At 45.2% G+C, this 16,100-nt stretch overlaps 1 protein-coding gene across 1 annotated transcript in view; it reads right to left on the reverse strand.

Moving 5' to 3' along the window:
• Nucleotides 1-16,100, reverse strand: part of ITGA9 (integrin subunit alpha 9) — a 383,781-nt gene that overhangs the window by 12,975 nt on the left and 354,706 nt on the right. The window contains exon 27 of the mRNA XM_055414653.2: nucleotides 5,885-6,004. Coding sequence (XP_055270628.2) covers nucleotides 5,885-6,004 — 120 coding nt within the window. The remainder of the gene's footprint in view (nucleotides 1-5,884; nucleotides 6,005-16,100) is intronic.

Genomic DNA, 16,100 nt, shown 5'->3' on the forward strand with positions numbered 1-16,100 from the left:
GTTGGTCATAACTTTCCTTCCAAGGAGCAAGCATCTTTTAATTTCATGGCTGCAATCACCATCTGCAGTGATTTTGGAGCCCCCCCAAAATAAAGTCAGTCACTGTTTCCACTGTTTTCCCATCTATTTGCCATGAAATGATGGGATCGGATGCCATGATCTTAGTTTTCTGAATGTTGAGCTTCAAGCCAACCTTCTCACTCTCCTCTTTCACTTTCATCAAGAGGCTCTTTAGTTCCTCTTCACTTTCTGCCATAAGGGTGGTGTCATCTGCATATCTGAGGTTATTGATATTTCTCCTGGCAATCTTGATTCCAGCTTGTGCTTCTTCCATCCCAGCATTTCTCATGATGTACTCTGCATATAAGTTAAATAAGCAGGGTGACAATATACAGCCTTGACGTACTCCTTTTCCTATTTGGAACCGATCTGTTGTTCCATGTCCAGCTCTAACTGTTGCTTCCTGACCTGCATACAGGTTTCTCAAGAGGCAGGTCAGGTGGTCTGGTAGTCCCATCTCTTTCAGAATGTTCCATAGTTTATTGTGATCCACACAGTCAAAGGCTTTGGCATAATCAATGAAGCAGAAATAGATGTTTTTCTGGAACTCTCTTGCTTTTTCAATGATCCATTGGATGTTGGCAATTTGATCTCTGGTTCCTCTGCCTTTTCTAAAACCAGTTTGAACATCTGGAAGTTCATGGTTCACATATTGCTGAAGCCTGGCTTGGAGAATTCTGAGCATGACTTTACTAGCGTGTGAGATAAGTACAATTGTGCACTAGTTTGAGCATTATTTGACATTACCTTTCTTTGGGATTGGAATGAAAACTGACCTTTTCCAGTCCTGTGGCCACTGATGAGTTTTCCAAATTTGCTGGCGTATTGAGTGCAGCACTTTCACAGCATCATTCTTTTAGAATTTGAAATAGCTCAACTGGAATTCCATCACCTCCACTAGCTTTGTTTGTAGTGATGCTTTCTAAGGCCCACCTGACTTCACATTCCAGGATGTCCAGCTCCAGGTGAGTGTGAGTGATCACACCTTTGTGATTATCTTGGTCGTGAAGATCTTTTTTGTACAGTTCTTCTGTGTATTCTTGCCACCTCTTCTTAATATCTTCTGCTTCTGTTAGGTCCATACCATTTCTGACCTTTATTGAGTCCATCTTTGCATGAAATGTTCCCTTGGTATCTCTAATTTTCTTGAAGAGATCTCTAGTCTTTCCTATTCTGTTGTTTTCCTCTATTTCTTTGCATTGATCACTGAGGAAGGCTTTCTTATCTCTCCTTGCTATTCTTTGGAACTCTGCATTCAAATGGGTACATCTTTCCTTTTCTCCTTTGCTTTTCGCTTCTCTTCTTTTCACAGCTATTTGTAAGGCCTCCTCGGACAGCCATTTTGCTTTTTTGCATTTCTTTTTCTTGGGATGTTCTTGGTCCCTGTCTTCTGTACAATGTCACGAACCTCTGTCCATAGTTCATCAGGCACTCTATCAGATCTAGTCCCTTAAATCTATCTCTCACTTCCACTGTATAGTCATAAGGGATTTGATTTAGGTCATACCTGAATGGTCTAGTGGTTTTCCCCACTTGCTTCAATTTAAGTCTGAATTTGGCAATAAGGAGTTCATGATCTGAGCCACAGTCAGCTCCTGGCTTTGTTTTTGCTGACTGTATAGAGCTTCTCTATCTTTGGCTGCAAAGGATATAATCAATCTGATTTCGGTGTTGACCATCTGGTGATGTCCATGTGTAGAGTCTTGTGTTGTTGGAAGAGGGTGTTTGCTATGACCAGTGTGTTCTCTTGGCAGAACTCTGTTAGCCTTTGCCCTGCTTCATTATATAGGTCTTCACAATAATCCTACATTTCATTTGCCCTTGTCAATGTCCTATATAGTCATCACATTTAGATAGTCCTTTAAGATAAAAATATTTTTCTTAAAGAACTCCCTCTGCCAAGCTCCTTACTGCACTATCACTTTGCCTAAACAGACAAGCCAGTCTGAATGGCAAGCGTGTTCATGAACCTTGCACCGAGCTTTACTTTTTTTTCCTTCTAAGGAGTACAATCACAATTTTATCTATGATACCGGGAGATAAATAAGGTTTCATCTACTTTAAAACAACAAAACTTCCAGTTAGGTGAACTTTCCTTTGTCATAGTGAGTTTTAAAGAAAAGATTAAGGTTTTACCCATATTTTGGAACAGCAGGCATATGATAGACAAAAGATGCCACTAACCCTTTGGTGCTTCCCCCCTGGGAGGCAGGGTCTCTTTCCTGTCCCTTGACTCTAGGGTTTCATGTGACTGCTTCCACAGAGTGCAGTAGGATGATGCCTTGCCAGCTCTGGGCCAGCCTTTCAGAGAACTGGCAGCTCTCACTATGCTCTCCCAGAGCAGAGCCACCACGTAAATGTCAGCACATTCTGCTGGAAGGGCCATGTGGAGAGGCCCTGAGTCTACATGGGGAGGGAAGGGCCTGGTGGAGTCCAGTCTCCCAGGCATTTCTGCGGTGACTGTGCTCACCCCCACCCTGTCCCCAGGTCTCTCTTCTCTCTGCATGGAATATCCATCTGTCCTTCCCCGCCTGGAAAACAAACCAAATCCAAGGTCAGACTTGAATGATACCTCATTTGGGACATGTCCTCTGACTATAGCTGGGGGCTTCTAGTAAGTGCCAAGTATTAAGTGCTAAGCATTTGGCCTAAGTTACCTCTATACCTCAAGCTGAATATTAGGGTCTCTGTTTTACAGAGGAGGAAGTTGAGGCTCAGAGAGGGTAAGCAGCTCTCCCAAGGTCACATGGCTGGCCAGGGCAGGAGCCAGGGTTCCAGTTCACAGCTGTCAGCCTGCAAAAGCCTGCGCCCTCATCCACCGTGCTGCACTCTTCCACCTTCTCATTCCCCTGGAGTGGGGACAGGGGAATCAATGGTGTTCGTCACAGTTTCCAGAACACTCACTGCCCAGCACTCACCACCCTCAACTACATTCACAGTCTGTATGCTCGATGGAGACACACTCAAGACAAGTCACAATCACTGTGGCATGCAGGCACCTAGCCCAGTGTTTGGTTCAAAGCAAGTATTCAATAAATATGAGTTTAAATCAAATACTGCTCTTGGACAGTGAGCAAAGCTGTTTGACCTACACGTCGTCACTCGCCAGCTTCCTCAGAACTGTTCTAGACCCTTCCTCCTACCCCCACTTAATGGCGACCTTGTCTGGTGAAGGCTCTTTGACTGCCACCATGTCATGGCTAGTCCAAGGCAGACAGTGGTATTGGCCTCCTTGGACCTGGGCTCTTTGGATCACACACAACTGGGTGACCTCAGGGTGCTGGCCATCCCATGACACCCTCTCCTGCAACTACATTCTTTTAAACAACACAATAGAAGCAAAGCAAAGCAGATGGCAACTGGAAGGAGGTGGGAGTGTGTGCTCAGGAGACAGGGTGCTCTTAAGCAGCAGAGCGAAGTGGGGCCCAAAGGGAAGGCCTTCCCGTCACAGGAGGGGGTGGGTGCAACCATGCACTCCCCACTCCATGTCCCTGCCTGGTCCCATGCACCCAGCCATGGAGGACAGTGCTTCCTCTCTTCTGAAATGTCCATACAGGGACCTCACTGGTGGTCCAGTGGTTAAGACTGCACTTTTATAATTCAGGGGGTGCAGGTTAGATCCCTGATTGGGGAACCAAAATCCCACATGCCACAATTTGCGGTCAAAAAGTAACAGAAAAAAAAAAAAGAAAAAAGCAAGTAAAATACAAATATACAAAAAAAGATGTCTAAACTTACTTGAAATTTTTGGAATACAAATTAAAGCAACAGTGTGATATAATTTTTTAAAATGAATAATTAAAATGCTTGTACAAAGACAGAGGAAGTCTCTCTCTCTCTCTCTCTCTCACACACACACACACACACACACACACATACACACACACCCCAAAGCCCTTGTTGTCTTCAGATCTCAAGCACTGAGCTGGCTTTGTTCTCTACCCACAGACCAGACGCCTTGGCAGGAAGGAGTTGGAGTTGGAGAAAAGGGAGAATTAAGAATCTATCTGGCCACGCAGATTAAACAAACAACAAATGGGCAGGTTTCTTTCAAAAAGGTAATATCCGCTCCTGGCAAATATATGAGAAAATAGGCACTTTTGATACACTGCGTGTGTAACCTTTATAGTGTTACAATTGGCAATATGTAATAAAAGGCTTAAAATGAGCATTTCTTCTGACTCAGTAATTCTGTTTTTAAAGTTTCCTTTTAAGAACATAATAAAAGATTTGCACAAATATTTGGCTCTAAGCATATCCCCTGGTGCAGTTACAAGAAGTGTGAAGCCAGGAACCACCTGAACCCCAACATCTAAGGATGGGGATCTGCCGACAACTGCAGCCCAAGGACAGCACTGGACACAGGTTTTTAAAAACAGGGAAAGATGTTCACAACTCTGTGTTCAGAGAAAGCTAGGCTATGAAACAGTACATGGGGTGCCTTCAAAGCATGGGAACCTGAGGTAAACCTACTTTCAAGTGATATGTTCAATGTATCTTTCTTCAAGCCTGAAACACTTTTTAGGTGAAGAATCTCTGAATTTAAAGCAATCAGTCCAAACGTCAATCTGAAAAAATGTATCACAAGACACTATTTTTCCTGTTTCTAGACTTTTTAGATACTCTGAAGTTATGTATTTTTTTCAGATTGATAACTGAATCTATTGCTTTCATTTTAGACGTCCTGCACTTGAAAACATATTAGGTGTTTTACTGGAGAACTTAATACACTAAAATAAGTAGGTGCTGTGAGAATGCCTGGTCTCTATTCTGTAGAGAAAATGGTCAAAAGGTAAAGTGAACAGAAATGGTCACTTTTAGGCTAAGGGCTCCTGAGTATTTGAAAACTTTTTTCTTACCGATATATTTCTATGATTGATCAAGAAATACAAGTTATTTTGGAGTCCCAAAGAAACTAATCATTTTAATTTAAAGCATCCATCCAAAATCATGTAAAAGGCTGTCTCCACTTGCCTCTGAAACACAGAACACTAGAAAAGCAGGAACTTGGTTTCAGGAAGTCCCTGTTGCAGTCCCTGATGCTCCTCTAGGAGCTGGGAACTTGGCAGAAACAAGAAGAGACAGGACCCCACTCAGCTGGCACATTACCTTCCAGTGGAAGAGGCAGACATTCCTCAGATAATGACTCTGAAACCATTACTGATGAATACAGAGGCTCCAAAGTCAAGGACCCCAGGTCTCTGAGAGCAAAGTGCAGAGCAAAGAAACTATCCTAGACTTGAGGGTGAGAACACCTTGCTTCCTTGAGAAAGTGACAAGAGGCAAGATGTGAAGGATGAGCAGGTGCTTCCCGTCGAAGGAGGCAGGGAAAGTCTCCCACCTGGAGCACCTACAAATGAACCCCCATGGGGTTGGGAGAACTTCTGATGGAGACACCTGGGCACACAGCCTATTTCCATTACTAGAGTCCTCTGGGTGGAAATCTCTCCCATATTCCACATGGGAGAAGATCTGTTTATGACAAGTAAACAAGCTAACCACCCACATCCCAGTCCCAGCTGTCACTCACCAAGCTTCTGGTTTGGAGAGAGGCTCCCACCATCCTGTGCTAGGACTGGTGGCCACTCTGCTGGGAAGCCCCAAGAAGAGGAGGGTGAAATTCTGGGGTTCCCTCTGAAGTGGTCCAGTCCTCAGGTGTGAATGACCTCATGAGGAGTCAAGACTCCTTTCACTGCCTGGAGGGGACTTTGCTCCAGGAAGAAAGTTCCAACACGAAACCTCTGTCGAGGAGCTCTACCCCAGCAAGGCAGGAGAGCTGGACGCCAGGGTGGAGACTCCCTGGGGACCCACGATCTCCACTCACCTTCCAGAGCAGCACGGCCAGCAGCAGGAAGATGAGGATTCCCACCAGCAAGCTGATGGCAATGATCCACCCCACGACGTAGCCTCGCGGCTCCAGATTGTGCAACGCCTCGAAGACCACCTGGGAGGCAAAGCAAGAGTGAGCTGGTCCCTCAAAAGAAGCACCCACTGCACGAGGGGGTCCAACCTGGGCTTGACATTGAGGCTGAACTAGAGAGATGTGTCCAGACAGCTGTTGCTATAAAACAGACTCTGTTGAATGCTTTCCTGGTTGTATTCTGATGGGTTTTTCACTAGGATCTGAAAAGACACTTGAAGTCTCAATTCTTGAAGGGCTTGTAAAGACAACAATCTTGATTTAAATACCGTGAAGTGAATGTAAGCATGGCAGAAAACTTTGACGAGGTACTATGTTCTTGATTCAGAAAAGACAATAACAGTCTCCGTTTTATTATGGGTTTTGAAACAAAGGACATGGGTGTGACCTCCAGATAAGACAGGACTTCTGAGTGTTCTGTGCACTGTGCAACTTACTGTAATTACTGGATTAATGCCAGTTTCTCTAGGAGACTGTAGATCTCAAAGGCTAGGCACAGTCTGCCTTGGGTCACATGGTGATGCCTAGGACACTGAAGGCATTCACTTGAGGAGCTAAGCCCTGGTCCCCAAAGGGAGCCATAGGTTCCTCAGAGCCCACGTCTCACTGAGGCAAGCTATTCCAGCTTTTATGAACCATGATTGTGTGCTGGCTCATTCCAATGATGCCAATGGTGTGCCTCTCTTCCCAGCTCCACGTCTAAGGAAATTACAGTGGTGTTCTGAGATGGCCCATCATGAGAGTATTTACACCACTGAAACTGACACATGAATCAAGGCTCCCACACCCTCCTGCCACTGTTTAACATGTATCAGCTCAACACTGACTGCATCCTTTGGCTCTGTTTTTGCCCCACTGGTCACGGTGGAGTTTATTTTTGCATAATTCAAAGCATCCATCGTGTCTTCTGTGGCCAATCCTCCCAACACCCCATGGTCCTATTCAAGCTCCTCTTTGCTGAAGAGACAGAAATCTCCACTCTGGGCAGTCATTGTCTCCCTTGGCAGCCTCAGGGCTTTGTCCAACCTGGTCCGTGTCCTTGGAATGTCTATCCCCTCCTTGGGGAAGCCTACCTAAACCTCGCTCAACCCTGGAAGCCAGCTGATGTTTTGCCTGGCAGGAAGCACAGGGGTCCTGCTCTCCTGTTTAAGCCTCAATGGTGATGGGGTCCAGGACTGAGCTGATACAGCCTAGCACCATTTATACTCTCTCTTTAGGGCCTGGCTTCCCTCTCTCTAACATTTCTTGTAGGCTCTGTGCTCTCCATGCAATCTCCTGTCTAACTCATACAATCACCCCCAGGAGGTATTCAGCACCGTCCTGCTCTGGGCTGTTTAGCTGAAGTGGAGTCAAGATTTGAATGCAGGTCTAGCCACTCTCAAAGGCACAATCTAAGCTGGTCACTAGCACATCATAGAGTGTGTGGCTGATGGTGGCTGTTTAAAGACACTCTGTCAACTAAATGGATCATTCACTATTTCTCCCTTGGTGAAAAGGAGAGCAAAAACAATCATCTTTGTCTCACTGTCTTCATTCCTACAGGTGGGATAGGAAGGCGGGGGGTGTGCTGGGGGAGGGGACATCCATGAGACAGATCCTGAATCCAAAATTATCTCAAGGGAAATCAGGCAGGAGAGAAACCATTCCTTTCTATGTTGGGCCAAGTCAATAAAAAAAAGCCTACAGAACATTGCGGTCACTTTGGGGAATGGAAATGAAGTTTCTTTGTACCATATACTCATTGGCTATGTGACCTTGAACAAGGTAAGTTACCTCTCTGGGCCTCAGTTCTCTCATTTGTAAAATAGGGGTAGAACAGCCCCTCCCCACAGAATTCAAGGGGCTAATGCACATGACACACCTGGCAGAGTCCACCCCGACACATGCTGGGTGCTCCCATCAGTATCACTAGCACTGCTGGCAGGGAGGTGTGTTTTTGAGGTTGTGCATGGTTGGCACACTTCTTAATTTTAAAAAAATGATTTATTGAAGTCAGTATGCATAGAGAAAAGTGAAAGTAAGCTATGTATGCAGCTGAGCGCATTTTCAGATATGGGGGAACCCTGAAGAAGGAACACGGTGGGGTGAGGGGAGGTGGGATAGAAATGGACTGTAGAGTCTGTCATCTTAAGCCTACTCTTTTCTATCTGGTTCAAATTATAGATTCCTGTCCTTAAAGACAGATGCATGTCTTTGAGTCACTGCCTCTAAAAAGTTGTGGATCAAACCAGCTCCCGCACTCAGAATCTCTCGTGGTATCAGGTGCAGGTGAACGATGAGACACTGCGGCCAAGAGGTGGACCCTTGGGCAACCAAGATCATCTTTTCAGTTTCCTCCTCTGTGCAGTGGGGAAGTAAGGTAGTCTCTGAAGGTTCCTGGTCTCTGGTCGCATAGTGAAAGGCTGCTGAACTTTTTTGTTGACGATGAACTGCTGAGACAGGCTGTGGGCTCCATGGGGTCAGCTGTAAGCCCAGCCTGTTGGACCAGCGCGATGGCTGCACAGAGATGCTGCCTGCCGGCGGTGTCCAAAATCTGTATCTCAGCAAAGCCACTTTGGAGGTCTGGCTTTGTGGATACAGAGACAGTGAAGAGTATCCACTACAGTTTAGTCTGGCAAATTCCACAAGAATGCCCTGTCACTTCCCTGGAATGTGTGCTTAATCTTTTATTATTTTTAGTGATGCCGTTCATTGTCTTGGATGTGTGCTTTATGCTTTGGCAGAGCTGGTTCCTACACATCTCGACTCTAATAAACTTATTGTTGGGGAGGGTCTGAGCAGCCGGCAGTTCTAAGAAGTCACATCTTAGATAAAACCCAAAGGAATAGCAGCATGGACCACAGAGAGAGGCAGGAAGCATTGACAATCTAGTTGGTTGCCACCATTAATAAGCAGGATGTTCCTGCTAAAATCCTTTATTTTAAATCAAAAGTGTTGAATCAGTCCATGGTATTTTTTAAAATGAAACACAGTCGATTTTAAATATTACATTAGTTTCAGGTATACAGCATGGTGATCAGTATTTTTACAGATGATATGCCATTAAAAGTTATTAAAAGATAATGTCCATAATTGCTTGTGCTACATAATATATCTGTACTAATCTATTTTATACATAGTTGTTTCTTAATCTCACCCCTGGTACCTCTTTAAATATCTCTTCTCCCCATCTCCAGATATTAGGGTCAAGCCTGAGCTTCTCTCACCAGTATTATTTCAGGAGCCTTGGAGGAGCCTCTTTGCTGTTAGAGTTGCTTTCCTAAAGCACAGGTCTCATCACATCACTTCTCAGTTTATACTATAGATGGTTTCCCTTTATACTGAATATACAATTCAGAATATGTGTTATGTGTGCGTGCTCAGTCGTGTCTGACTCTTTTCAACCCCATGGATTATAGCCCACCAGGCTCCTCTGTCCATGAGATTTTCCAGGCAAAATTACTGGAGTAGGTTGCCATTTCCTTCTCAAGGGGATCTTCCTGACCCAAGGATCAAATCTGTGTCTTCTGCGTTGGCAGGCAGATTCTTTACCACCGAGTTACCTGGGAAGCTCCCGCTAGGGAGTTACGTAGGCCTGTTAAAAGTGCGTTTCTCAAATTTTAATTGTGTAAGAATCACATGAGGAATCTACTTAAAATGCAGATTCTGAATGAATGGATCTGGATTGGGGCCTGAGAATACACATTTTGGTTACACTCACTGGTAATACTGATGCTACTGGTCCGTGGACCACACTTTGAGTAGAAAGGGGCTAGAGAATACTCCAGGATGCCATAGAAAGGACAAGAAATCATCTTTTGCCTGATTCCCAAGTCTTACATGATAATAAACGGGAAAAATGATACATGTTATAAAGTTATATGAAAAAATCACTATTAATTTAACAAATACAAAACTTCAGCTTTGCAGAAAAAGTAGGAAGTTTTTAAAGTAAATAGGTGTTTTTTAATACTGTGGGTTATTTTTTTCCTTTTTCTTACTTTAACTATTTTTTAAGGGTTTCAGCATCTGGAAGCCAAGTTAAAAAAAAAATTAAAAGTAGAGGCTCTGCTCCAACATCTTCTGTTCCAAGAAGACTGACTTACTCTGCTTTTCTCAACAGGATTAATCATTCTCTGAGTTTTTGGAAACAACAACTGTCAACCTCTCTTAACGGAGAAAACCTGTGATAGCACCTCAATCTGTAAAACAGAAAAAAACGTGGAGATTTTCTGTATCTAAAGAAGGTGGGCAGTTAAGAGTCCTGACTGATCAGCTTCCCTTCCCAAGCCAGTCCCTTCTACCCTAGCCCCTGAACCAATGCAAGGGAGCCCACCCTCCACAAGGGTTAGTTTGGAAACCACTGTGGAGCACTTCATCATCCAGTTCTAAGTCCTCCTCACTGTGTAACATAATGATGTATCTTCCTTTCTATGGACTCTAGTAAACTTTGAATTCTTACAGAACAAGGGTTTGAATGCATGTTCTCCTGTCACTGAGACCAAGGTAGTGATCCATTGTGTGATTTATGAATGTGCAAATTAATAAATTCAACGTCCTTTCTGCCATAACATTAGATGAAGTATGACTATGATTCACTACGCAACAAAAGAGAGGGAAAGATTTGAAGCCAGACTTTCTGAGTGTGCCTTTCTTTTTTCTACTTCAAAAATAAATCGGCAAATGTTATTTATTCTGAGAATCCTGACCATCCATCCATCCCATCCATCCATTTGTTTGTCTGTCCATCCATTCAACAAATGTATATATAGGACCTAATATGTACCAGGCACTGTGGGGATCCTTTGATCGATAAAACAGGCAGTCTTTGCCCTCATGGAACTTCCAGCTTACAGAGAATACTTGCCAGTTTAGACACATAAATGCAAAATTATAATTTAGAGAGTGCCCCCAAGGAGAGGTTCATGGTTAGAAAAGACTCTAAGATAAACATGGCAGTCAGTAAGAAATTTCTGAGGGACTGCCTGAGCTGAGAGTTAAAGGATAAGCAGAAGTTAACTAGTCAGAGAGGGGCAGGAACAACATTCCAAAAAGGAACAGCATGCGAAAAACCTCTATGGCAGGAGACAGTTTAGCAGGGGTGAGAAACTGCCAGCAGACAGCACAGTTGAAGCAAATGGAATGAGTAAGAAGCCAAGGGATGATTAAGATGAAGCTGGAGAGACAGGGAAGGGCTGGAGACTGTGTTAAGAATTATATGCTTTACATTAAAGAAGCATGTGACTTCCATCTGAAAACTGGCCCCATATAGCTTTTCGATGGCTGCACTAAATCAAGCCAAACCTGCAGTTATTTTGATCATAATTTCTAATTCCTAAATAACTCGGTTTAACAGGTTATTTTTTCTTTTCATAGAACACTGAAATTCAAGCTTCTGATTCACCTCCTTTATTCACTTAGAGAATCACTCCAAAAAGCAACGTAGACCCTCTTTTGTCTTCCCGAGGCACAGCTTTGAGAATTCCTTATAAATAACCCTTAAGAATCATCAGATTCATTCATAAAACTATCTGAGAAAATTTTAATAAGTACAGGAGGAATAAGGGATGCTTTAAATACTGCATTACAGATACTGTGGAATTAAACCTAAAAAGCCAGAGAGAATTATATGCTTTATCTTAAGAAGCATGGGAAGCCAATGAAAGTTTTTAATTGGGGAGTGACATAGTTTGCATTTTGCAAAGAGCACCGTGGCTGCAAAATGAATATAGGTCAGCAAGGAGAACTTTGTGTGGGGGTTCAAGGAACAGGCCCAGTATGAAGGCCGTAGAGGAAGTGGCATTGCCAGGGGAGATCCACACTTCCAACATAACAGGAAGTAATGAGAAAGGAGGAAAAAGACTGAGGCTGAGGGGAGCCTGCAGGTTTCAGAGGGTGGAGGGAAGGAGGCTGAGAGATGGGGCAGCAGAAGTTCTGAGCAGCGAAGGGATAACTGATCGCACAGTAGCAGACTGAGGCTGGGGGGCTTGTGTGTCAGCGTTAACTAACAAAACACAAGAGAACTGAGGAGCCTGAGGAGCTGTCTGGCTCAACAGACTCCTAGAGGAGGACCGTCATGGCGTGGGGGCAATGGCGGGCCCACAGGCTGGGCATCCTGCCTGCTGCTATAAACTTGAACGCACCTGAGGCTAGCAAGCTGGCATCAGGGAACCAGCTTCCAGTCTGGAGCAGCTGGCAAGCCTAAACCACAGCACTTGATTCACTTGCAGGTTTCTGGAAACTTTTATGTTCTGAACACCGTAAATACGCTTAATGTCATAGCTGGAAATGCTCAGGTCTCCAAAAGGCCTGAGAACATGACCAAAATAGAGTTCAGCTGGCCCAGGCCTGGCTGGACAGGGGGCTTCTAGGGCTGAGGGGACAGCTCAGCATCAGCAACACCCGAGGGGTGTTGCTCAGCTCCAGGGCCCCCTGGCTGAAGGTCAATTACAAGGGCAAGATGCTTTCCATAATCGACATCACACACAGGTCTCACAGAGGGAAGGAATGTATGTAAAATAAAAAGTGGGGAAAGAAGAACATCTGGAACAACGAAATGCCATTTTCACCTGCTTCTAATTACATCTAACAGTGGGGATGGGGCAGGGAGAAAGGGCTGTGGGAGCTGGAGGAAATGTTCTTAGCGGAACCACATCTTAAATCGCTCTCAGGACAGAGCCTTCAGAAAAAAGCCCAGCTCAGGGGAGTCTGAAGACTCAGACTTATGGAGATGACATCAATGAACAGAAAATAAATTGCATTTGGCAAGCTGGTTGTTGCAAGTCTGTGCTGTGATAAACAAAGATGTCAAACTTGCCCCTGGTTGCTGGGTTTCAGGAATTCCTCGCTCTGTTAGAATTTGCAGAGGGATGAGCTAGACTGGTGCTAATTCCTTAATTGTTAAGAATGGGTCACATTTGTTGAGAACTTACTGTGTGCCAGACATGGTGGTGAGAGGTTTTATATCTATTACTCCTGAGAAACCTCATGACCGACCGCTCTTTAAAGGGCGGGGAGGCAGGGGAACACAGCTCCTTTGCCGCAGGCTAAGGAGGGCCCTCGATGAGTGCTAATTCTCTTGATGAGTAGCTGTGCATCTGGTTAGGGACCAGGCCACAACAGGAAGAGTTCCAGAATCAGCAGACCACTAAGTTAGAACATGATGTGCTTCTGAGGTCACCGGAGCCAAGGGTCTCTCCGAAGATGACGGGCCAGCTGTTCACCACCCATGGCTGCGTTTCCTACCAATCTGCTGGAGTGGTGCTCCACTGTGTGTGGGCCAGACAACAGGACAGCTCGGGCCTCAGGAGCAGAGGATGAAGGGAAGCTGGGGCTTGCAAACAATCGGCCTTACGCCAGACCTGGTTCTTTCACTGATAAGCTGCAGCATCTCAGGCTGTCATCTGGGGGCCTCAGTTTCCTCATCAGAGAGCAGGAGCAATAATATTTCGTTCACTGGGCAACGTGAGCGTGTCAGGCAATAACCACATCAAATGCCAGCACATCACAAGAACTGAGCATAAATGAACGAAAATGAAGTCATTAAGCAAAATGGGGCACAGAAAGGCATGCTGAGCTGAGCCCCCAGGGTCTGGGTGGAGACCAGTGCCACCTGTGTTCAATGCTGCTGGCTCTCTGCTCTCTCAGGTCCCTCGATCCGTTCCCTACATCCAATTCCAGCTTTACACGTATTCACCTCTAGTGGATGGCACTGTCAGAGGCTGCATTCTCAGGGCACGGGGAAAGGGGAGGATCTTGGCGCTCAATATCTCCTGGGCAGCCTCTGGCCAGTGGCTGACACAGAACAGGAGGGAGAAAGCCTAGATCCCTTGCTTCAAAGTAGACTCTGAAGTATTACTTGAGCTCCAGTACTCTGCTGAGCCCGAGGCCCCTGGAATCCCATTTTTGTTTCCCTCATTCTCTTTCCCTATCCTGTCTCCTCCCTTCTTTCCCCATCTCACTGGGAACATGTCCTTTAAAAAAATTCTTGTACCCACATCCTCATCTGAGAGTCTGCTTCTTGAGACTCTATCCTAAGATACCATCTGACTCCACCTGCAGGCTGACCTTCCCCTGTCCACTTAGAAAATGCCTTTTGTATTTGTTCAGGGGTCACTCCTTCCATGCAGCTTGTCCTAACCTCTTCAACTCAGGCTTTCCCAACACAAAAGCACACTGTGGGGGGTGTGTGTGTGTGCTCAAGCATGTGCATCTGCACACACACGTGTGTACAGTGTTTACCTGTTTGTGCTATGGAAGTCTTGAGGCTAATTTTTTTTTTCTCATTCATGTTTATTGGAGGACCAGTTCATGTCTAGTTGAAGAATTTGAAGGATGGGACAGCAGCCTTGTCCTAAAATACAGCTTTCCATAGCAGTGGTTTCCCAGCTCCATAGAGCCCAGGGGTTCCCAGTGAGATGGGGAGGGCATGTAGAGGCCCCTCAGAGAAAACAGAGATACAAATGGGGTGAGTTACAGGAACCCCACCTCTGACTCAACCAAAGCACATTTCAATTTAGAAACGGGTTCTGTTGCTTGAAGAAATGATAATGATAAGCATGATGACAGCTGGAAACCATTGGTTGAGAGTAAACTGATCATGACTCTTGAGGTTTTGAGGGAGGGAGAAGCTATTCTTCATTTGGTTCCTCCCATCCTTGACCATCTCTTTATGCAACGGGCGTGTGTGTTTAGTCTCAGTCATGTCCGACTCTTTGCAACCCCTTGGACTGTAGCCCATCGGGCTCCTCTGTTCATGGCAAGAATACTGCAGTGGGTTGCAATTTTCCTCCTCTAGTGGATCTTCCTGACCTAGGGATTGAACCCATGTCTCCCATGTCTCCTGCATTGCAGGTGGATTCTTTACTGGCTTCCCCATGACGGAAGCCTTAGGCAATGGGAGCCACTATTAACATGGATGTACCAGGTGAGGGACTCTGCATCAAGATGTCATTTGATCCCCCCCAACCCCTTAGGACAGATACTCTACATGTGACTGGCACAGATTGCTAGACCTCTACCAATATAAATCTACCTGTCCACTTCTATCTCCTTGGCCACCATCATTTCTAGCAAGTGATGGTCACAACTTTCCTGTAGCCCCCTACAATCTACTGTCCACACAGTAGTCTGTGATTTTAAAAAAATGTACATTGGATCATGCCATTCCCTGCTCGAAACAAATGCTTGCAACAGTTTCCCCCTGTAACTGCCCCTGGGGTTACACGGTGTGACCCTGCCTACGTCTCCCATCACCACTCACCAGGTGCTGCTGCCCTGCTGTTGCAGCCTTGAACATGCCAAGCTGTCTGGGTCTTCACACACTCTCCCTCCTCTCTGGAACAGTATTCCCTGTGCTTATTCCCCCTCACTCTCTAGATTTCAGCTTCTTTGGAGAAACATTCTTTAGATTTCCCCCAATCTAGACCAGGTTACTCCCATAGAACTCACCTCAGTTTGAAAAAAAAAAATGCTGTTTGCTTCTCTTTTTACTGTCTGTCACCCCCTCGTTAGCTCTGGGAGGGCCTGGACCATGGCTATTTGGTTCCCCATTGCATCTCCAGTGCCTTGTACATCACCTGGCCCATAGCAAGCCCCCAGTAGAGTATTCATCAAGTGAAACTTCAAATAGTGACAAACAGCAAACTACACTGGGGTTTTTCTAAACTCCTTACGATTAGAGCTTAATTCTCACATGGGGATGGTGGGTGATGATGACAGAGAATGGAGATGTCTCTCTTCTCCCTCCTACCTCTTGATGTAACACGGAGAACTCTCTTGCAGGGTATAATGTAATTTTAACTGTAATTTGGCATGTAAATAGTAAAGTACAAGGCAAAGTTTATTTGGTGACAGAAAACTGTAAGCTTGGTTCAAGATGCAGGAAACAACAAAGGAACTACAGGTGGTACCTTCTGGAGTACCTCATCTACCACCTTAGATGATGCCCTCTGGTTGAGATATGCTGCTGTGCATCTTGGTTGGTCGGGGGTAGGGCAGGAAGCAGAATGGAGGGGAAATCTCCAGGGAGAAGAAACTAGCTTTCCCATGTTATAGATGAGAAAAGAGAGGCTCACAGAGCTCACCTGATACCTGCAGTCACACCACTGGGATGTGAGGGAGACAGGATTTGAGGGCAGGC

Source organism: Moschus berezovskii, chromosome 24 (genome assembly GCF_049115385.1).
Source record: "Moschus berezovskii isolate FMDL1 chromosome 24, NW_MosBer_1.0, whole genome shotgun sequence".
In the NCBI taxonomy this organism is placed as follows: Eukaryota; Metazoa; Chordata; class Mammalia; order Artiodactyla; family Moschidae; genus Moschus; species Moschus berezovskii.